Raw genomic sequence first — 20335 nt, 5'->3', positions numbered from 1 at the left:
GTATTATATGTGGTTGTGGTCTCATTGCTTGACCTGATTACAAAGTGTCTGTGGTGTGGACATGTTTAAGCTTATCTGCCGGCCATCAGCAGTGGAATACCTTTACTCATTAGTATTACTTTAAGCAGGGGTTTTAGAAGTGGGGGGGACATATTTTAGAAAATTATTTCTATATTTTTTATCCAGTCGGATAAACACTCCAAACAGACTACCCAACCGCTCGGAGACGTCCGCATGGTCCTAAAGCACACAGTTGCCTCTATTGTATCACATTCCAATGATAAAACTGTGGGCAACAAAAATGCAATTTCAGAATGTGGGGGGGACATGTCCCCCTTCCCCCCGCGTCCCCAGTGAAAGTTGCATCCCTGACTGTAAGTCTTCTCTAGAATGAGGCTTTCAGTAGAAGGGTCAAGGTCCATGCACAGTTGTCTAATTAGAATATAACCAATAAAAAGGACCATGGTGGTGGGGGAGATTCCCAAAATAAACATATTGAAGTTCAATCAAAGCAAGCTTAATCAAGTCTGGTCTGTCTATGTTCAGTCTGTCAGGCTCAGAGAATGAATATGAAGGTAACAAAAGAATGTATTGTCATTGTGTATTGTGTGTGCGTGTGTGCATGTCAATATAGTAACCGCACAGTCATGTGATGACAGCCAGCAAGGAGTTGTAGTAGAAGCAGGAAGAGAGGTGACATGGCAGTGACTCCTGGACTTTGGGCTTACATCTACAGCTCTGGTTTCGACTATATATACAGCGTGGCTCTGGCCTGATAGACACACAGACAGACTGAATACACAGAGATACACCGAGAAAAAAACAGGTGAGGCCAATGCTGAGATTCAAAACAAGGTGTTGAGACACTAGGATTTTAGGGTTCTAAGATTCAAATGTAATTGAAGTGTAATTGATTAATGATGTTTCTGTTTCAGTGAGAAACGCAAATATGAAGGTGTTGGTGGTGCTTGCAATTGCTATACTCTCTGGTAAGTAACATCTAATGTTACCACAAACATAACTACTCTGTAATTTTTTTTTATTGAAACCTTTTGAATGCAACTTGATTATTAGAATGATTATTATTTTAAACTTAGTCTAATTCAAGCTCCTTGAACAGTGTAAGGTCATAAAGCAGGTCAGGTTAAACGAGCAGTTTCACAGGAACTAACTCTACTTCCATGCCCCAACAGGTTGCCATGCTAACCTATTCTATGCTGATGAGCCCAAGCCACAGCTGGAGCAGCTGACAGATGCCTTCTGGGACTACGTCGCCAAGGCAACAAAAACTGCCGATGACACCGTCCAGATGATCAGGAAGTCTCAGTTGGGACAGGATGTCAAGTAAGTAATTTGACCTGTGATCTAGTTGTCATAACATGTGTGTAATGTCTGTAGTGGAAGCCCTCAGAGTACTAGTCACCCGAGTGGCGCAGCGGTCGAAGGCACTGCATCGCAGTGCTAGAGGCATCACTACAGACAATCCCGGGCTGTATCCCAACCGGCCGTGATTGGGAGTTGCATAGGATGGTGCACAATTGGCCCACGCCGTCTGGGTTAGGGGAGGGTTTGTCCGGGGTAGGCCGTCATTGTAAATACGAATTTGTTCTTGACTGACTTGCCTAGTTACAGTAAGTAAAATAAAATAAATAAATAAAACTAGAATCCTGACCTGACCAGACCCCTCTCCTCTCCTGCAGTGACCACATTACAGAGAGTGCTGATGTGGCCAGCCAATACGCCATCTCCCTGCAGGAGCAGCTTCCTCCTGCAGCCAAGGACCTGATGACCAAGATTACCCAGGAAGCTGAGGTGCTGAAAGAGCGTCTGGAGCAAGACCTGGGCAGTGTCAAGGGGAAACTGGAGCCCTACGCAGAGGAGATGAAGACACAAGTCCAGCAGAGAGTGGAGCAGCTGAAACAGGATCTGGCTCCCTATGCAGAGGCCCTGGACTCCGAGGCCCTGAGGGCCACCCTGCTCCAGAAGAGTGAGGAGCTGAAGGGGAGTCTGGAGCAGAGTGTGAAGGAGCTGCAGTCCCAGCTGGGTCCCTACACAGATGAGCTGAAGCAGAAGGTGGACCTGCGCCTGCAGGACTTCCAGAAGAGAGTGGCCCCCCTGGCCGAGAACCTCCAGAGCCAGCTGACCACCAGAGCTCAGATGGTGCAGAAGAGCCTGGCCCCCTATGCTGAGGACTTGAAGGACAAGCTGGACCCCTACGCCCAGGACCTGAAGGCCCAGCTCACCGCCCTCTACCAGGCCTTCACCAACACCAACTAAATGGCCCAAACCAACACCACTCCTTGATCCTCTGAAACGTTTTGAGTGATTCTGTCATACCCCGAACTGCACTGTAAAACATGGAAACTAAACTGGGCATATGCCCAGAGCATCATATTTATTATTATTTAGTTCACACTCAACGTTCACACTCAAATATTTATGTGTTTGTTTTTACCTTGTTGGATAATGTCAACTTTTTTAATTTTATTAATTTTTAAAGAAAAATAAAGCTATTGAAATTATGAACATATGCAAGATTGTTCCCTCATTCATTACACTCCAATTACACATGCAATATGTCACTTAAGGACACAGGAAAAGTCACAACTCTCTCTCTCGCTCTCTCTCTCTCTCTCTCTCTCTCTCTCTCTCTCTCTCTCTCTCTCTCTCTCTCTCTCTCTCTCTCTCTCTCTCTCTCTCTCTCTCTCAGCAACACACATACTTGTGTTGAGTGTGTGAAATCCCTTTGCTTAATTAGAGACTGTTATTTCCTGGGCCTCCTAAGCCAGACTGGCCCTGCTGACATTTGTATATCTAGCTCATGTGTCAGCAACAGGTTTATCCAGGTCTCTGTCCTTTTACATGTCAATGCTGGTAAAATGCCAATGTAATGGCATGTAACATTCATACCCAGAAAACATGACTCCCATGTGGGTATTTGGTGGGCAAGGTGGGCACGGGCTAGCCCACCCAAGCCCAACAGGGGCCATCCCTTACCAAGCCCAGCTAAGGTTAGCCCTCACCAAGTCCAGCACAGGCTAGCCCACACCAAGCCCAGCTAAGGCTAGCCCTCACTAAGCCCAGCACAGCCTAGCCCACACCAAGCCCAGCTAAGGCTAGCCCTCACCAAGCCCAGCACAGGCTAGCCCACACCAAGCCCAGCTAAGGCTAGCCCTCACCAAGTCCAGCACAGGCTAGCCCACACCAAGCCCAGCTAAGGCTAGCCCTCACCAAGTCCAGCACAGGCTAGCCCACACTAAGCCCAGCTAAGGCTAGCCCTCACCAAGCCCAGCACAGGCTACCCCACACCAAGCCCAGCTAAGGCTAGCCCTCACCAAGTCCAGCACAGGCTAGCCCACACCAAGCCCAGCTAAGGCTAGCCCTCACCAAGCCCAGCACAGGCTAGCCCACACCAAGCCCAGCTAAGGCTAGCCCTCACCAAGTCCAGCACAGGCTAGCCCACACCAAGCCCAGCTAAGGCTAGCCCTCACCAAGCCCAGCACAGGCTAGCCCACACCAAGCCCAGCTAAGGCTAGCCCTCACCAAGTCCAGCACAGGCTAGCCCACACCAAGCCCAGCTAAGGCTAGCCCTCACCAAGCCCAGGACAGGCTAGCCCACACCAAGCCCAGCTAAGGCTAGCCCTCACCAAGCCTAGCACAGGCTAGCCCACACCAAGCCCAGCACAGGCTAGCCCACACCAAGCCCAGATAAAGGCAGGGGCTCATCCAAATATTTGGGGTCGTGGTTTGCACACAGTGTATTTTGTGCAACCGTTACCGCGAGTGTTGTTCTGGTTTAAGTGGTCTGTTGTGTGATGCCAATTTGTTTTAGAACTTGTACACTACCAATGAAGAAGTATTTTTTTTAAACTTAAATACGTGCATGTGACATGAGAAATGTAAGTTTCTCTTGTAAAACATTATGTATGATAGTAACAACTTGGTTGTCTTTCTGATACAGTGTATCATGCTTCCTAAATAGGCTTTAAAAATATGCAATTTATGCATTAAATTAAATTGTATTAATTAATTAAATAAATAGATTCCTATTAAATGCCAAAGGCCCTTTGTGCCGTGTGGGCATGTTTGCTGGGAAAAGATGGGTTAATTTCAGGCCAAGTGAGGGCTGCCCTCACCAGATATGAGCTGCCCACACTGGGCAACACTGGGCAAATGCCTTGGGGGCCAACGTGGAGGCGATGAGCGAAGGCACATCAGCCAATGTGGGCAGCCTACACGGGGCCAATATTTTAGCCAATGTGGGCAGCCTACTTGGGGCCAATATTTTAGCCAATGTGGGCAGCCTACACGGGGCCAATATTTTAGCCAATGTGGGCAGCCTACACGGGGCCAATATTTTAGCCAATGTGGGCAGCCTACACGGGGCCAATATTTTAGCCAATGTGGGCAGCCTACACAGGGCCAATATTTTAGCCAATGTGGGCAGCCTACACGGGGCCAATATTTTAGCCAATGTGGGCAGCCTACACAGGGCCAATATTTTAGCCAATGTGGGCAGCCTACACGGGGCCAATATTTTAGCCAATGTGGGTAGCCTACACGGGGCCAATAATAGCACAGCCACACACAGCCACACAGCCACACACACACACACACACACACACACACACACACACACACACACACACACACACACACACACACACACACACACACACACACACACACACACACACACACACACACACACACACACACACGTCACACCTCCATGTTCACGTCCCCCTCTCCATCCAACGTGGAGGGGCAGAGTCCACTGACAACAGGACACGTGGGCTTCACAGTCATTCCCCAGGTACTGAGAAACAACTCACTCAAACATCAAGCGGACAGTACACAAACACACTGTGGAGGACAAACAGACATGTGAGGGGGACATGTGGAAGAGAAATCACAGCAGTGAAAATTATGAGTCATAGCAGGTTCAGACAGTGTACTCTGCTGATATGAAGCCATCTTAGACAAACCTGCTTAGTGCCTGTCTTAATTTTTTTGTAATCTATTTTTTTAAACTACCCAATTTCTTTGCTAAGCACAGAGGCAACCTTTCCTTGAATATATGCCCACATGATCTCTGACAAGTCAAAGCTCCCTGATTCAGGATGAGGGTCCGGCAGGGAAACAAATGCTGATTTCAGATGACACCCTCTCTTGAGCCCATCTGTCTGCTCTATATTGATACCAATATGGGCACCGGGGGGGGATGTCTGTTCACACACGCCCATCAATCAGGAGAACACACCACCACAGAGCCAAAAGGCTTCGTTAAACACTGATCAAATGGCCTTCCTCATCCCAACAGAGGAGCGTAGTTTACTGTAATATACAGCATCTCTCTCATCTCCTTGACTGTCTATTGAGGAAGACATGATGGCCTATTGAACCATATGATTGGAACTGGGAAGACATTGAGAGGTAGTCAATCAGTGGAAAGACACAGGACGGGAGTCTCTTTAAACAAGCTGCATCTTGCAGATTATCCCACTATGGTGGTGACGCACAGAAGGAGATTGGACATTGTTTTGATGCAGATAAGAGATTGTTCCAAACAGAATGGCTGTAGTCAGTGATGGTTTGGTTCTGGCATTTATGAGGAGATACTGTGGATAAGCACATGTAGATGAGTCATTGTAAATCTCCAACCCTGAAGGCAGTGTTTCATTGTGTTGTTTTACCCCAGCATGCCCTTTGATATGACTTGGATCAGAACAGATTGTTTGTAATACAAGGGCCCTGTACAACAACATCCACATAGCTGGTGTCTTTTTTAATCCCTCCATTTATATGGGTGCTGTTTGTGAGGCATTTCCCTCTTCATAAATGTGTGTGCTAACCAGCTGTTGTGATATGAGGGCAATACAAACAATTTTTTATCTGATTAAACTCTGCAGTCTGACTTCAGCTTTCAGGGCTGTCTGGGATTTCCTTCTAGTGGTCCTCCTAGTGGTTAGAGCGTTGGACTAGTAACCGAAAGGTTGCAAGATTGAATCCCCGAGCTGACAAGGTAAAAATCTGTCATTCTGACCCTGAACAGGACAGTTAACCCACTGTTCCTAGGCCATCATTGAAAATAAGAATTTATTCTTAACTGACTTGCCTATAAAGGTAAAATAAAAAATGAGTGGAAGTGCCAAGAGCAGCAGTAGGTTAGACTTTCCTGCCACCTGTTGGCAAAGCTGTGATACTGCAAGAGAGATGGAGCGAGAGAGAGAGATCGACATCATTACAACACTGTATATAGCCATAACATGACATTTGAAATGTCTCTATTCCTTTGGAACTTTTGAAAAGTGTAATGTTTACTGTTAATTTTTTATTGTTTATTTCACTTTTGTTTATTATCTATTTCACTTGCTTTGGCAATGTAAACATACGTTTCCCACGCCAATAAAGCCCTTTAAATTGAATTGAGAGCGAGAGAGCGAGAGAGCGAGAAAGCGAGATAAGACAATATGTTGGAAAGGGAAGATAGTTGAGAGTGTAGAGAGAGTGACAAGGAAATATGTACAGTATGCATGGATGTGTGTTTGGATCAGAGGTAGAGAACTTGGGAGAGATACAGGGGAGTAAGAGGACATGGAAAAAAGACATTAGACAGATCAGGAAGTGAAACGTCTGTAACATTCCCTCTTGAGCACACAGTGTGTTATCCTTTCTGTGTGCTTAAATAATAATTACCTGTATCAAATCAAATGTATATAGCCCTTCTTACATCAGCTGATATCTCAAAGTGCTGTACAGAAACCCAGCCTAAAACCCCAAACAGCAAGCAATGCAGGTGTAGAAGCACGGTGGCTAGGAAAAACTCCCTAGAAAGGCCAAAACCGAGGAAGAAACCTAGAGAGGAACCAGGCTATGAAGGGTGGCCAGTCCTCTTCTGGCTGTGCCGGGTGGAGATTATAACAGAACATGGCCAAGATGTTCAAATGTTCATAAATGACCAGCATGGTCAAATAATAATAATCACAGTAGTTGTCGAGGGTGCAACAAGTCAGCACCTCAGGAGTAAATGTCAGTTGGCTTTTCATAGCCGATCATTAAGAGTATCTCTACCGCTCCTGCTGTCTCTAGAGAGTTGAAAACATCAGGTCTGGGACAGGTAGCACGTCCGGTGAACAGGTCAGGGTTCCATAGCCGCAGGCAGAACAGTTGAAACTGGAGCAGCAGCATGGCTAGGTGGACTGGGGACAGCAAGGAGTCATCATGCCAGGTAGACCTGAAGCATGGTCCTAGGGCTCAGGTCCTCCGAGAGAGAGAAAGAAAGAGAGAAGGAAAGAGAGAATTAGAGAAAGCATACTTAAATTCACACAGGACACCGGATAAGACAGGAGAAGTACTCCAGATATAACAGACTGACCCTAGCCCCCGACACATAAACTACTGCAGCGTAAATACTGGAGGCTGAGACAGGAGGGGTCAGGAGACACTGTGGCCCCATCCGATGATACCCCCGGACAGGGCCAAACAGGCAGGATATAACCCCACCCACTTTGCCAAAGCACAGCACCCACACCACTAGAGGGATAACTTCAACCACCAACTTACCATCCTGAGACAAGGCCGAGTATAGCCCACAAAGATCTCCGCCACGACACAACCCAAGAGGGGGCGCCAACCCAGACAGGAAGATCACGTCAGTGACTCAACCCACTCAAGTGATGCACCCCTCCTAGGGACGGCATGGAAGAGCACCAGTAAGCCAGTGACTCAGCCCCTGTAATAGGGTTAGAGGCAGAGAATCCCAGTGGAGAGAGGGGAACCGGCCAGGCAGAGACAGCAAGGGCGGTTCCTTGCTCCAGAGCCTTTCCGTTCACCTTCACACTCCTGGGCCAGACTACACTCAATCATATGACCCACTGAAGAGATGAGTCTTCAGAAAATACCTAAAGGTTGAGACCGAGTCTGCGTCTCTCACATGGGTAGGCAGACCATTCCATAAAAATGGAGCTCTATAGGAGAAAGCCCTGCCTCCAGCTGTTTGCTTAGAAATTCTAGGGACAATTAGGAGGCCTGCGTCTTGTGACCGTAGCGTACGTGTAGGTATGTACGGCAGGACCAAATCGGAAAGATAGGTAGGAGCAAGCCCATGTAATGCTTTGTAGGTTAGCAGTAAAACCTTGAAATCAGCCCTTGTCTTAACAGGGTGAACTGTATGAACTGAACTGATGCCAACTATGCACATAACACACAGAACCCATACACACAGACCCCATACACACAGACCCCATAAAACAGCAGTCCCCATGCACTTAACTATCAACCTGGACTCAGGGGTAGACATAACATAGTAAAGGTAAATCCGAAACATGTTATGTTTCGTATAGTATGTATTAATTTGTGAATGTCCATCATCCATTTCGTATGATACACAGTGGTGTTAAGTACTTAAGTAAAAATACTTTAAAGTACTACTTAAGTATTTACTTTACTGTTTATATTTTTGACAACTTTTACTTTACTACATTCCTAAAAAAATTATGTACTTTTTACTCCATACATTTTCCTGAAACCCAGAAATACTCGTTACATTTTGAATGCTTAGCAGGACAGAAAATTGTCAAATTCACACACTTATCAAGATCACATCCCTGGTCATCCCTACTGCCTCTGATTTGGTGGACTCACTAAACACAAACGCTTTGTTTTTAAATGATGTCTGAGTGTTGGAGTGTGACCCTGGCTATCCGCAAATAAAAAATAAAAATGTGTGCCGTCTGGTTTTAGGAATTTTAAATGATTCATACATTTACTATTCATACTTTTACTATTGATACTTAAGTATATATTTAGCAACTACATTTACTTTTGATACTTAAGTATATTTAAAACCAAATACTTTTGGACTTTTACTCAAGTAGTATTTTACTTGGTGACTTTCACTTTTACTTGAGTCATTTTCTATTAAGGTATCTTTATGAGAATTTAGTACTTTTTCCACCACTGATGATAAAGTATATTCCCCGAATTACAATTTGTATGGTATTTTACGAACTGCAATTTGTACAATATGTTGCGAATTTTCAAAACTCATGATATGTTGCGAATTACGATTTGTTGTGGCTGTTAGCTTAGACGTAACATAGTAAATTGAAACCTGGTACAGTCAAATTAGTATGCTACAGTATGTTACATTTGGTATGGTTACTTACATAAAACAGAAGGTTACTTAAGGAAAAAAAAGAATGTATGGTGGTTTGTCAAGGAGGGTGAGTAGACGTATAACATGACCGTTTAGCAACCCAAAGGTTGCATGTACGAATCTCATCACAGACAACTTTATAATTTTAGCTACTTTGCAACTACTTAGCATGTTAGCTAACCCTTCCCCTAGCACTAACCTAACTCCTAACCCTAACCTTAACCCTAACCTTAATCCTAATCCCTAACATAGCCACCTAGCTAATGAGACCAGGCTAAAACTATTGTTATTTACCCAGTCAGTGGGTTTGTCTTCACAAATCAACTTTATCAAAAGTATACCTGACTGAAGTGCAGCCAATTGCCCTGCTGGGCTCAACCACAGTGACAGAGGTGTAAAGTGTAGTAGTAGTAGTAGTGAAACAGAAGCATATATTACCTAACACCATTGATATGTTCTGGTTTATCCCTATTTTACATTTTTTTTTATTTCACCTTTATTTAACCAGGTAGGCTAGTTGAGAACCGGTAAAAAACAGGTATTCTCACAAAAACGTCTGTAGTGTCCGAATGGTTTGGCCTACGAAGTACTATGACCACTCTTTTGAAAGGCGAGACTCTCACGATGGTGAGATGGTGACATGTCTGAAGTCAGTACAGCCTCTTCTGCCAACTTCTGTCTGTTGCGTCCGAATGGTTTGGGCTACACACTAGTATGAGCACTCGGTGGACAGCTGAGACTCTCATGAACACTCTCAGGATTAGTCTGAGTGTCCCCAGTACCAGTTAAAGAAATGAATGGAAGGGAAAGGGGGATACCTAGACAGCTGTCCAACTGAATGTATTCAACTGAAATGTGTCTTCCACATTTGTAGAATAATAGTGAAGACATCAAAAGGATGAAATAAAACATATGGAATCATGTAGTAACCAAAAAAGTGTTAAGTATGTAGAACATATTTTAAGCCAACAGGGCAGGAAAAAAGATGAACATAGAAAAATAGGATCGAGATAACCTTATTTAACCTATGTAAGGACTTTAGAAATTGCCACCATAGACACATTTTTTTGTTTTTTTGTAATTCCATGGGTTCAGATAAAGCCGAACAGTGAGAAACTAAGTTAATGTTTGGGACCAAGCTACAGACAGATAGGGGAAAGGGCAGACAGAGGGGCCCTCCCCACACTGCTGAGACCTTGAAGGTTGGGAGCAGAGAGATAGGAGTGACACAGACTGGGTCACGGTTACTGAGGGGAGACAAAGAGGGAATGAAAACTTAGTTGGTTTCAGGAACTAAGGGGCAGCACTGATAACTTTTAAAGTAGATAAGACACGAATTGTTATATTTGCGCCAGTATTGATACAATGGCGGAGCCATGTATCAAAAGGGGGATGGAATAGGGCACTTTGTGGTGTGGCCTATTAGTTAAATATCCCTAGAGTTGGTTTACTAGGATAATAATGGAGGACATTCTAGCTAATCAGATAGAACAAATAGAATTAGGGACCTGAACAAGTAGGCAAAGAAGAAGATATAATCAGATAGAATAAATGAGAAATTGTTTGTTAAAAGTCCATATATGGACAGACGTCCCCAAGTAACATCACACCGTAGATTATACCTGTCACTTGAGGGGTCCTCAGGTGCGATGTCATATGTCTATACACAGAACATTGGCTTGTTCTTTGTAAATGGAGACCTAATGAAAACCTAGGTGGCCAAAACACTGTCTCCAATAAACCACATGGGAGCTAAGATTGCAGAGTCTCTTTTGACCATTTACTGAACATATTATTCTGCATCCAGCATCTGCTCAGAAACAGTGGTTGTGTGTATGTAATCTGTTCCTATACTGAGTCAAGGCCTTCCCACCCGGTTGATAAATGAAGGTTGGATAAGTGATGGATCCTTCCTCCAAAGGCCCTAATTTGCCATCACTTTACCATGTGTTTTCTATATGAACTCAGCTTTGAATGCAAAAGGGATCATTCTGCGGGCCTTTGAGCAGTTCAGACTAAAATCATGCGTCGACTTCAAGCCCAGAGGCTCTGAGTATCACTTCATTTCAGCCCAGAAGAACAGAGGGTAAGATCCTTTTTTCCCTGCCTGACCACTTGAGGGAACATGGTTAGGTTGCCACTTTTAACTGAAGATATCTGACTTGCTTGATATTGATACAGGTTCATTTTTGTGTCTCCTTGCTTTCTTTTAATGTAGGTGTTCCTCCCACGTAGGGAGATCTTCCAAGTATGGACAGCCTCTTTCCATTGGAAATTACTGTGATCATATTGGCATTGTGGAGCATGAGTTTCTACACGCTCTGGGAATCTGGCATGAACAGTCCAGATATGACAGGGATGAATGTGTGACCATTGTTTGGAAAAACATCAAATGTGGTTTGTTCACATTTTCTTCAGCTTTTTTCAGTTAGCAATTCTAATAATAAGGTCTATATATTATGCATTTTTAAAAAATTGAATTCACTTTATAGACATTATGTTGTCTTCACGATGTTAGCAAAATGTTGTACGTGAAAGTAAATTATGGTTATTTATCATGAGTGTAATAGGCTGTTTTTCAAACCTTAATTTCAGGAAATTTGAGGTGGTAAACTAAAGCAGTAATTAAGTGTCATGAATCCACCCCTTGTCTACAGGTCATGAGAGGAACTTTGTAAAAGTCTCTCATTCGACCACCCTAGGTTTCCCGTATGACTACAGCTCGGTGCTACATGACAGTGAGAGATCATTCAGCAAGGGAAAGGGACCTACCATCATCACTAAGCAACCTGAGTACCAAAAAATGATTGGACAACGCCTTAAAATGAGCTATACAGATGCAGTAAGTGTGTGTCTTGAAAAGAAGCAGGTCTACTGTACCGTATGTCCAAGTTGAAAAACATGTATATTATTTTCCTCCTGTAGAAAAATCGATTTCATTTATGGAACATTGCAACTTCGACAACCAGAGATTGTGTGGGATGAGTCACGGAATCTTCCAGGTGGAGTTTGAGGTGCGTAAAGGAGCAGGACTGTCTACAGGTGGGTTTTCCATCGATGACATCAACACGTCAGAAACCGAATTCCTCCATCACACCTGGCAGATTAGAGACTTTTAGAACCACCAGTGACTTTAACACTGTTGTGTACAGCCCCAGATACTACTCCCCAGAAGGCTATGCCTACCAGATTGCCTTTTATCTTCGTGAAATGTTGTTTGGAGTCTATGTGCGCTTAGTCTCAGGAAAGTATGATGACCAACTCCAGTGGCCTTGCCACCATCGACAAGTGACGATTCAACTGCTGGACCAGAATCTCCACATCAGCATTACCACTGAACTCTCACTTCAGGACGGTAAGAGAAATTCAAACATTCAATACGAGTGTGTCCAAAACACAATAGATTATAGTAAGGGCATAGCTCATTTCCAATATATTTTCTTGCAATACTCAGCCTAACTTTGATCACATTTACAAAAAGAACTTTAGAGACAGCGGCAAACAGAAATGGCCATGCTTATGAATCATATGCAAATGCTTCTATATTATTTTATTTTTATTTCACCTTTATTTAACCAGGTAGGCCAGTTGAGAACAAGTTCTCATTTACAACCGTGACCTGGCCGAGATAAAGCAAAGCAGTGCGACAAACACAACAGTTACACATGGGATAAACAAACATACAGTCAATAACACAATAGAAAAATCTGTATACAGTGTGTGCAAATTAACTTTTTCTTAATAGGGGGCGCCATTTCCACTTTGGGAAAAAATTGTGCACAAATTAAACGGCCTCGTACTCTGTTCTAGATCATATGATATGCATATTATTATTACTATTGGATAGGAAACACTCTGAAGTTTCTAAAACTGTTTTAAATTATATCTGTGTAAAACAGAACTCATTTGGCAGGCAAAGTTCCAAACAGGAAGTGAAAATTCTGAAATGGGTCTCTCTGACAGGCCTCGCCTATTCAATTGCCTTGTATTTATGGATATGTATGCACTTCATACGCCTTCCACTAGATGTCAACAGGCAGTAGAATGAGGTGTCTGGCCTGATGTGGGACCGAATGAGAGCTTTTGGAGTGACAGGTCAGCCATATTGGCAGTATTTTGCTGCGCACCTGGGAGCACCATATAATTTTCTGCAATGCGTTAGGTAGACACGAAGAAATGCTCCGTCGGACGTTATTGGATACATATGAGAAAAACATCATAAAGATGGATTTTCAACTGAGTTTGACCAGTTTATTCGACTTTTATTATGACTTTTGGAATTTTTCGTTCCATGCGCCAAACGTTCATGGACACGTGAGCACCATTATGCTAGCCAAAGTTGCTAATTCGACAGAAGAAATGGACATTCTAAAACAAAACAACGATTTATTGATGTTTTGACTCCTTGCACTGCATTCTGATGAAAGATCATCAAAGGTAAGAGAATATTTATGATGTTATTTCGTATTTTTGTGGAATATGTTGACTCCAACATGGCGGAGAATGGCTGAGCGCTGTCTCAGATTATTGCATGCTGTGCTTTGTACTAAAGTCATTTTTTAAAATCTAACACAGCGGTTGCATTAAGAACCAGTGTATCTTTATTTATTTGCCCAACATGTATTTTTCATAAATGTTTTATGAGTATTTATGTATTTCACGTTGCTCTCTGTAATTATTCTGGCTGTTTTGGTGCCATTTATGATCATGGCACCAATGTAAAACCAGGATTTGTAGCTATGAATAGGCACATTTTCGAACAAAACATATGTATTGTATAACATGATGTTATAAGACTGTCATCTGATGAAGTTGTTCAAAGGTTAGTGATTATTTTTATCTCTATTTGTGGGTTTTGTGAAAGCTATCTTTGCGGTGAAAAAATGGCGTTGTGTTTTGGGCTATTGTGGTGAGCTAACATAAATATATGTTGTGTTTTCACTAAAACAGTTAAAAAATCGGAAATATTGGCTGGATTCACAAGATGTTTATCTTTCATTTGCTGTACAACATGTATTTTTCATAAGTTTTATGATGAGTATTTATGTATTTCACGTTGCTCTCTAATTATTCTGGCTGTTTTGGTGCCATTTGTGACTGGCTGCAATGTAAAACTACGATGTATACCTATAAATATGCACATTTTCGAACAAAACATAAATGTATTGTATAACATGATGTTATAAGACTGTCATCTGATGAAGTTGTTCAAAGGTTAGTGATTAATTTTATCTCTTTGTGGGTTTTGTGAAAGCTATCTTTGCAATGAAAAAATGGCGTTGTGTGTTTGGCTATTGTGGTGAGCTAACATAAATATATATTGTGTTTTCGCTGTAAAACATTTAAAAAATCGGAAATGTTGGCTGGATTCACAAGATGTTTATCTTTCATTTGCTGTATTGGACTTGTGATTTCATGAAATTATATTATATGATATCCCTGTGGCGCTAGGCTAGGCTATGCTAGTCAGCTTTTCTGATGAGGATGATCCCGGATCCGGGAGGGGGGGTCTGTAGAGGTTTTAAGTAAGGAGGTAAGACAATAAATAGGCCAATAGTGGCGAAGTAATTACAATTTAGTCATTTACACTGGAGTGATATATGTACATATGTAAATATATGAGGATGCAAGTAGAAATACTGGTGTGCAGAAAAACAAAAACAAATATGGGGATGAGGTAGGTAGTTGGATGGGCTATTTACAGATGGGCTGTGCACAGCTGCAGAGATCGGTAAGCTGCTCTGACAGCTGGCGCTTAAAGTTAGTGAGGGACATATGTCTCCAACTTCAGTGATTTTTGCAATTCGTTCCAGTCATTGGCAGCAGAGACCCGGAAGGAAAGGCGGACAAAAAAGGTGTTGGCTTTGGAGATGACCAGTGAAATATACCTGCTGGAGCGTGTGCTACGGGTGGGTGTTGCTATGGTGACCAGTGAGTTGAGATAAGGCGGAGCTTTAACTAGCAAAGACTTATAGATGACCTGGAGCCAGTGGGTTTGGCAACAAATATGTAGCGAGGACCAGCCAATGAGAGCATACATGTCGCAGTGGTGGGTAGTATATAGGGCTTTTTTGACAAAATGGATGGCACTGTGATAGACTGCATCCAATTTGCTGAGTAGAGTGTCGGAGGCTGTTTTGTAAATGACATCGCCGAAGTCAAGGATCGGGAGGTTAGTCAGTTTTACGAGGGTATGTTTGGAAGCATGAGTGAAGGAGGCTTTGTTGCGAAATAGGAAGCAAATTCTAGATTTAACTTTGAATTGGAGATGCTTAATGTGAGTCTGGAAGGAGAGATTACAGTCTAGCCAGACACCTAGAATATATGGACAACTACAAATGCCTAAGTCAGAACCGTCCAGAGCAGTGATGCTAGTTGGACGGGCGGGTGCGGGCAGTGATCGGTTGAAGAGCATGCATTTAGTTTTTTTTAGCATTTAAGAGCAGTTGGAGGCCACGGAAGGAGTGTTGTATGGCGTTGAAGCTCGTTTGGAGGTTTGTTAACACAGTGTCCAAAGAAGGGCCAGATGTATACAGAATGGTGTCGTCTGCGTAGAGGTGGATCAAAGAATCACCCGCAGCAAGAGCGACATCATTGATATATACAGAGAAAAGAGTCGGCCCGAGAATTGAACCCTGGGCACCCCCATAGAGACTGCCAGAGGTCTGGAGAACAGGCCCTCCGATTTGACACACTGAACTCTGTCTGAGAAGTAGTTAGTGAACCAGGCGAGGCAGTCATTAGAGAAACCAAGGCTGTTGAGTCTGCCGATAAGAATACGGTGATTGATAGAGTCAAAAGCCTTGGCCAGGTCGATGAAGACGGCTGCACAGTACTGTCTTTTATCGATGGCGGTTATGATATCGTTTAGGACCTTGAGCGTGGCTGAGGGGCACTCGTGACCAGCTCGGAAACCAGGTTGCATAGCGGAGGAGGTACGGTGGTATTCAAAATGGTCGATCTGTTTGTTCACTAGGTTTTCAAAGACTTTAGAAAGGCAGGGCAGGATGGATATAGGTCTAACAGTTTGGGTCAAGAGTGTCTCCCCTTTGAAGAGGGGTATGACCGCAGCCGCTTTCCAATCTTTAGGAATCTCAGACGATACGGAAGAGAGATGGAACAGACTAGTAATAGAGGTTGCAACAATGGCGGCGGATCATTTTAGGAAGAGAGGGTCCAGATCGTCTAGCCCAGCTGATTTGTAGGGATCCAGATTTTGCAGCTCTTTCAGAACATCAGCTGTATGGATTTGGGTGAAGGAGAAGTGGGGGGTGTGGGCTTGGGCCAGTTGCTGCGGAGTCTGCAGAGCTGTTGGCCGGGCAAGCATGGCCAGCCGTAGAGAAATGCTTATTGAAATTCTCCATTATCATGGATTTATCAGTGGTGACAGTGTTTCCTAGTCTCAGTGCAGTGGGCAGCTGGGAGGAGGTACTCTTATTCTCCATGGACTTTACAGTGTCCCAAAATGTTTTGGAATTAGTGCTGCAGGATGCAAATTTCTGTTTGAAAAAGCTAGCCTTTGCTTTCCTAACTGACTGTGTGTCTTGGTTCCTGACTTCCCTGAAAAGTAGATTTTCGCGGGGACTATTCGAAGCTAGTGCAGTACACCACAGGATGTTTTTGTGCTGGTCAAGGGCAGTCAAGTCTGGAGTGAACCAAGTGCTATATCTGTTCTTAGTTCTACATTTTTTGAAAGGGGCATGCTTATTTAAGATGGTGAGGAAAGCACATTTAAAGAACAACCAGGCATCCTCTACTGACGGGAGGAGGTCAATATCCTTCCAGGATACCCGGGCCAGGTCGATTAGAAAAGTGTTTTAGGGAGCGCTTGACAGTGATGAGGGGTGGTCGTTTGACCACGGACCCATAACGGACGCAGGCAATGAGATTCTGGTTGAAAACAGCAGAGGTGTATTTAGAGGGCAAGTTGGTCAGGATGATATCTATGAGGGAGCCTATGTTTACGGATTTGGGGTTGTACCTAGTAGGTTCCTTGATAATTTGTGTGAGATTGAGGGCATCTAGCTCAGATTGTAGGACTGCCAGGGTGTTAAGCATATCCCAATTTAGGTCACCTAGCAGTACAAACTCTGACGAAAGATGGGGGGCAATCAATTCACATATGGTGTCCAGGGCACAGCTCTGAGCTGAGGGGGGTCTATAACAAGCGGCAACAGTGAGGGACTTATTTCTGGAGAGATGGATCTTTAAAAGTAGAAGCTCGAAATGTTTGGGCAGTATGACAGAACTATGCAGGCTCTCTCTACAGTAAATTGCAATTCCGCCCCCTGTAGCAGTTCTGTCTTGACAGAACATTTTGTAATTGGGGATGAAAATTTCAGAATTTGTGTGGCCTTCCTAAGCCAGGATTCAGACACGGTTAGTGTATCAGGGTTGGCGGAGTGTGCTAAAACAGTGAATGGATAGAGTAAAAGTGAATGGATAGAGTAACCAAACAAGGTTGAGAACCCAGCCAGGTCACCATTCGATGACGTGGAAACCGGCCACTAGGGGAAGCGCTGTTACCTTCAAGTAGGTTTCAGTTTGGCTAAGGCGTTGTGGGCGGGGATGGCAGATGGGCGTAAAGGAGTCCGCATCCTTCCCAGCCGACACAGTTAGGAAGAGTTTGTGCATATTTTGTTTGTTTTGGACTTCGGTAGATTCCCCCCCCCCCCCCCCCCCCCGCCTGTTCGGCAAGCCGAAGTCTACGCCCCTTCGTCGGTGATTGGTCAACAGTAGGGATTCTTCAATAAAGTCTTTGTTGTCATTCAACGAGAGATTACTTGTTTTCACGCACATTTCATTGACAAATACTGCACCAAATATCTTAAATAGATGTCAAATTGTGCGACTAAGATCTCTTCGTCAAAAATGTGAAAATGAATGACATTTAGTTTTTTGTTTCTTAGATTGACTATTTTGAGAAAGTATATACTGGCTACGGTGTCTAAAAATGGACAAACAGTACTATTGATGCATTTCTCTTTTTTTTCAAGCGAAGGTCTTTTAAGAGAGTATGCAAGCTCACTCGTTCGGTTTGAGGGAAATCTACACACAATACCCCATAATGACAACACAAAAACAGGTTTGTAGAAATGTTTACAAATATTCAGACCCTTTACTCAGTACTTTGTTGAAGCACCTTTGGCAGCGATTACAGCCTTGAGTCTTCTTGGGTATGACGCTACAAGCCTGGCACCTGTGTATTTGGGGAGTTTCTCCCATTCTTCTCTGCAGATCCTCTCAAGCTCTGTCAGGTTGGACAGGGAGCGTCGCTGCACAGCTATTTTCAGGCCTCTCCCTAGATGTACGATCGGGTTCAAGCTAATTAGGATATAAATAAACAAACTACCACTCTCCCTCTGCCAACGATTGAGGACACTGCCACTCTCCCTCTGCCAACGATTTGAGGACACTCCCACTCTCCCTCCGCCAATAGCAACTGAGGAAGACAACAGGTACAGCCAACGATTTGAGGCTGTACCTGTACCTATTCCCCTCTTTTATGAAGTTACTCACCCTCATATTGTCAGACGTTGGTTGGAGATCTGAAGACAAGGTTGGTGGGCAGTGAAAAATGCTTTTGTAAACTTTTTGCAGTAGGTCTAATGTGTGATGACCTAATGTGTTCCCGCTGGGCCCACCCATACTAATAATGTATACACACAACTGTAAGTTGCTTTGGACAATAGCATCTGCTATAGCATGTATGATATGATATTGCTGGTTTCACATATTGTATGATATTATATTGATGGTTTCACATTGTCTGATATCATATCCTAATATTTCTGGAATATCATGCTTAAAATAAAACCTCTTTCTTAGTAACCCCCACCATTCTTGCACTAACCTGTGTCTTTTATTACTAGTATTGATTTAGCTGTTAGTTTTTTAAATTAAGTTTTACTTGCAATGAGTGTGATATGTGGTTGCCTTACCGATCATTAGTTGAATGGTCTGTGCTATGCAGAATTCTTGGACGTACCTACCCATTGGAAGTTTAAATGTAAAATGGTTAAGCAAAGGGTTATGTTTAGGATAGGTGTTAAATGAGGCAGCATGCTTTAGTTCTGCTGGCGCCTAGACGAATTCGACTATCCGAACCGAGCGTGCTACTTCAAGACCTACGCTTGAAAAACGAGGGGGAAAAAATGTCAATAGTACTGTTTGTCCATTTTGAGACGCCGTAGCCAGTTACACTTCGTCAAAATAGTCCAAATTCATCGAAGATATCCCAATAACTATGTCATTCATTTTTCGTTTTTACCGAAGAGATCTTAGTCGCGCAAATGTACATCTGACTAAGATTGTGTGTGCAGTATTTTTTCAATGAAAAAAATTGCATGAAAACGAGTCGTCTCTGGTTGAATAACAACAAAGACTACGCTGAAGAATCCCTACTGTTGACCAATCACCGACGAAGGGGCGTAGACATCGGCACCGAACTTCGGCTTTCCTCCAGAAAAAAATGTCGTGTGCCCGAACAGCCGAAAAACCCCTCACCGAAGTCCAAAACTATCACAAATGTCGTCATAATATGTGCACGAACTCTACCGAACTGTTTCGCCTGGGAAGCAAGTGTTTTACGGTAGGGACGTCCGAAGGAACCCATATAGCACTAATCAATTTGAGTTCGAAACAGGACACGTTGATTGGATAGTTCATGTACCTGCGCAGCCAGACGAACGAAGGGTTCCATTAGTTACCACAGCCACAAAGTCAAACTTGGTTATATCGTAAAAATGTATTTTTAAAAAATCAAAAACGCTTATCAGTTTCAAATCACATTTGAAGAAGATACATGGGTGGGGCTTATGACTTTGGCTGTGGCAACTAGTGACGACCCAGTAGGAAAGCGAAAGAGACCAACCAGCTAAAGGCGAGCGTGCGGCCATGTTGAATTGTTATTTTATTTTTAAAGAAGAGACAAAAGAGAGACGAGTCGGTGGGTTTCACGAAACTGGAAGCAGATAGCGCCAACCAATTTGAGTTCGAAACAGAACACGCTGATTGGATAGTTAATGTACCTGCGCAGCCAGATGAACGAATTAGTTACCACAGCCGCAAAGTCAAAATTGGTTATTGCATAAACATGCATAAAACAATTGCTTAATATTGTTAGGCATACGGTTATCAGGTTACAACCACATTTTAAGAAGATAAATTGTATAA

The 20335-nt window shown here is 43.4% G+C and overlaps 1 protein-coding gene across 1 annotated transcript; it reads left to right on the top strand.

Annotated features, from left to right (window-relative positions):
• Nucleotides 1-727: 727 nt before the first annotated feature.
• LOC139564221 (apolipoprotein A-IV-like) lies at nucleotides 728-2530 on the top strand. Its single transcript, XM_071383557.1, has 4 exons — nucleotides 728-826; nucleotides 936-989; nucleotides 1194-1344; nucleotides 1701-2530. Exons 2-4 carry the CDS (start codon nucleotides 950-952, stop codon nucleotides 2275-2277), a joined length of 768 nt encoding a protein of 255 aa, XP_071239658.1. The 5' UTR covers nucleotides 728-826; nucleotides 936-949; the 3' UTR covers nucleotides 2278-2530.
• The last annotated feature ends 17805 nt before the right edge of the window (nucleotides 2531-20335 follow it).

This window comes from Salvelinus alpinus, chromosome 35, assembly GCF_045679555.1.
Source record: "Salvelinus alpinus chromosome 35, SLU_Salpinus.1, whole genome shotgun sequence".
Classification (NCBI taxonomy): Eukaryota; Metazoa; Chordata; class Actinopteri; order Salmoniformes; family Salmonidae; genus Salvelinus; species Salvelinus alpinus.
Note: the sequence above shows the minus strand (reverse complement) of the source record. Positions and strands in the feature narration are given on the sequence as shown.

Coding starts and splice junctions, on each gene's coding strand:
- LOC139564221 (XM_071383557.1), top strand. CDS start 950: ATGAAGGTGTTGGTGGTGCTTGCAATTGCTATACTCTCTG. Junction 990..1,193: donor TGCAATTGCTATACTCTCTG/GTAAGTAACATC, acceptor ATGCCCCAACAG/GTTGCCATGCTAACCTATTC. Junction 1,345..1,700: donor CAGTTGGGACAGGATGTCAA/GTAAGTAATTTG, acceptor CCTCTCCTGCAG/TGACCACATTACAGAGAGTG.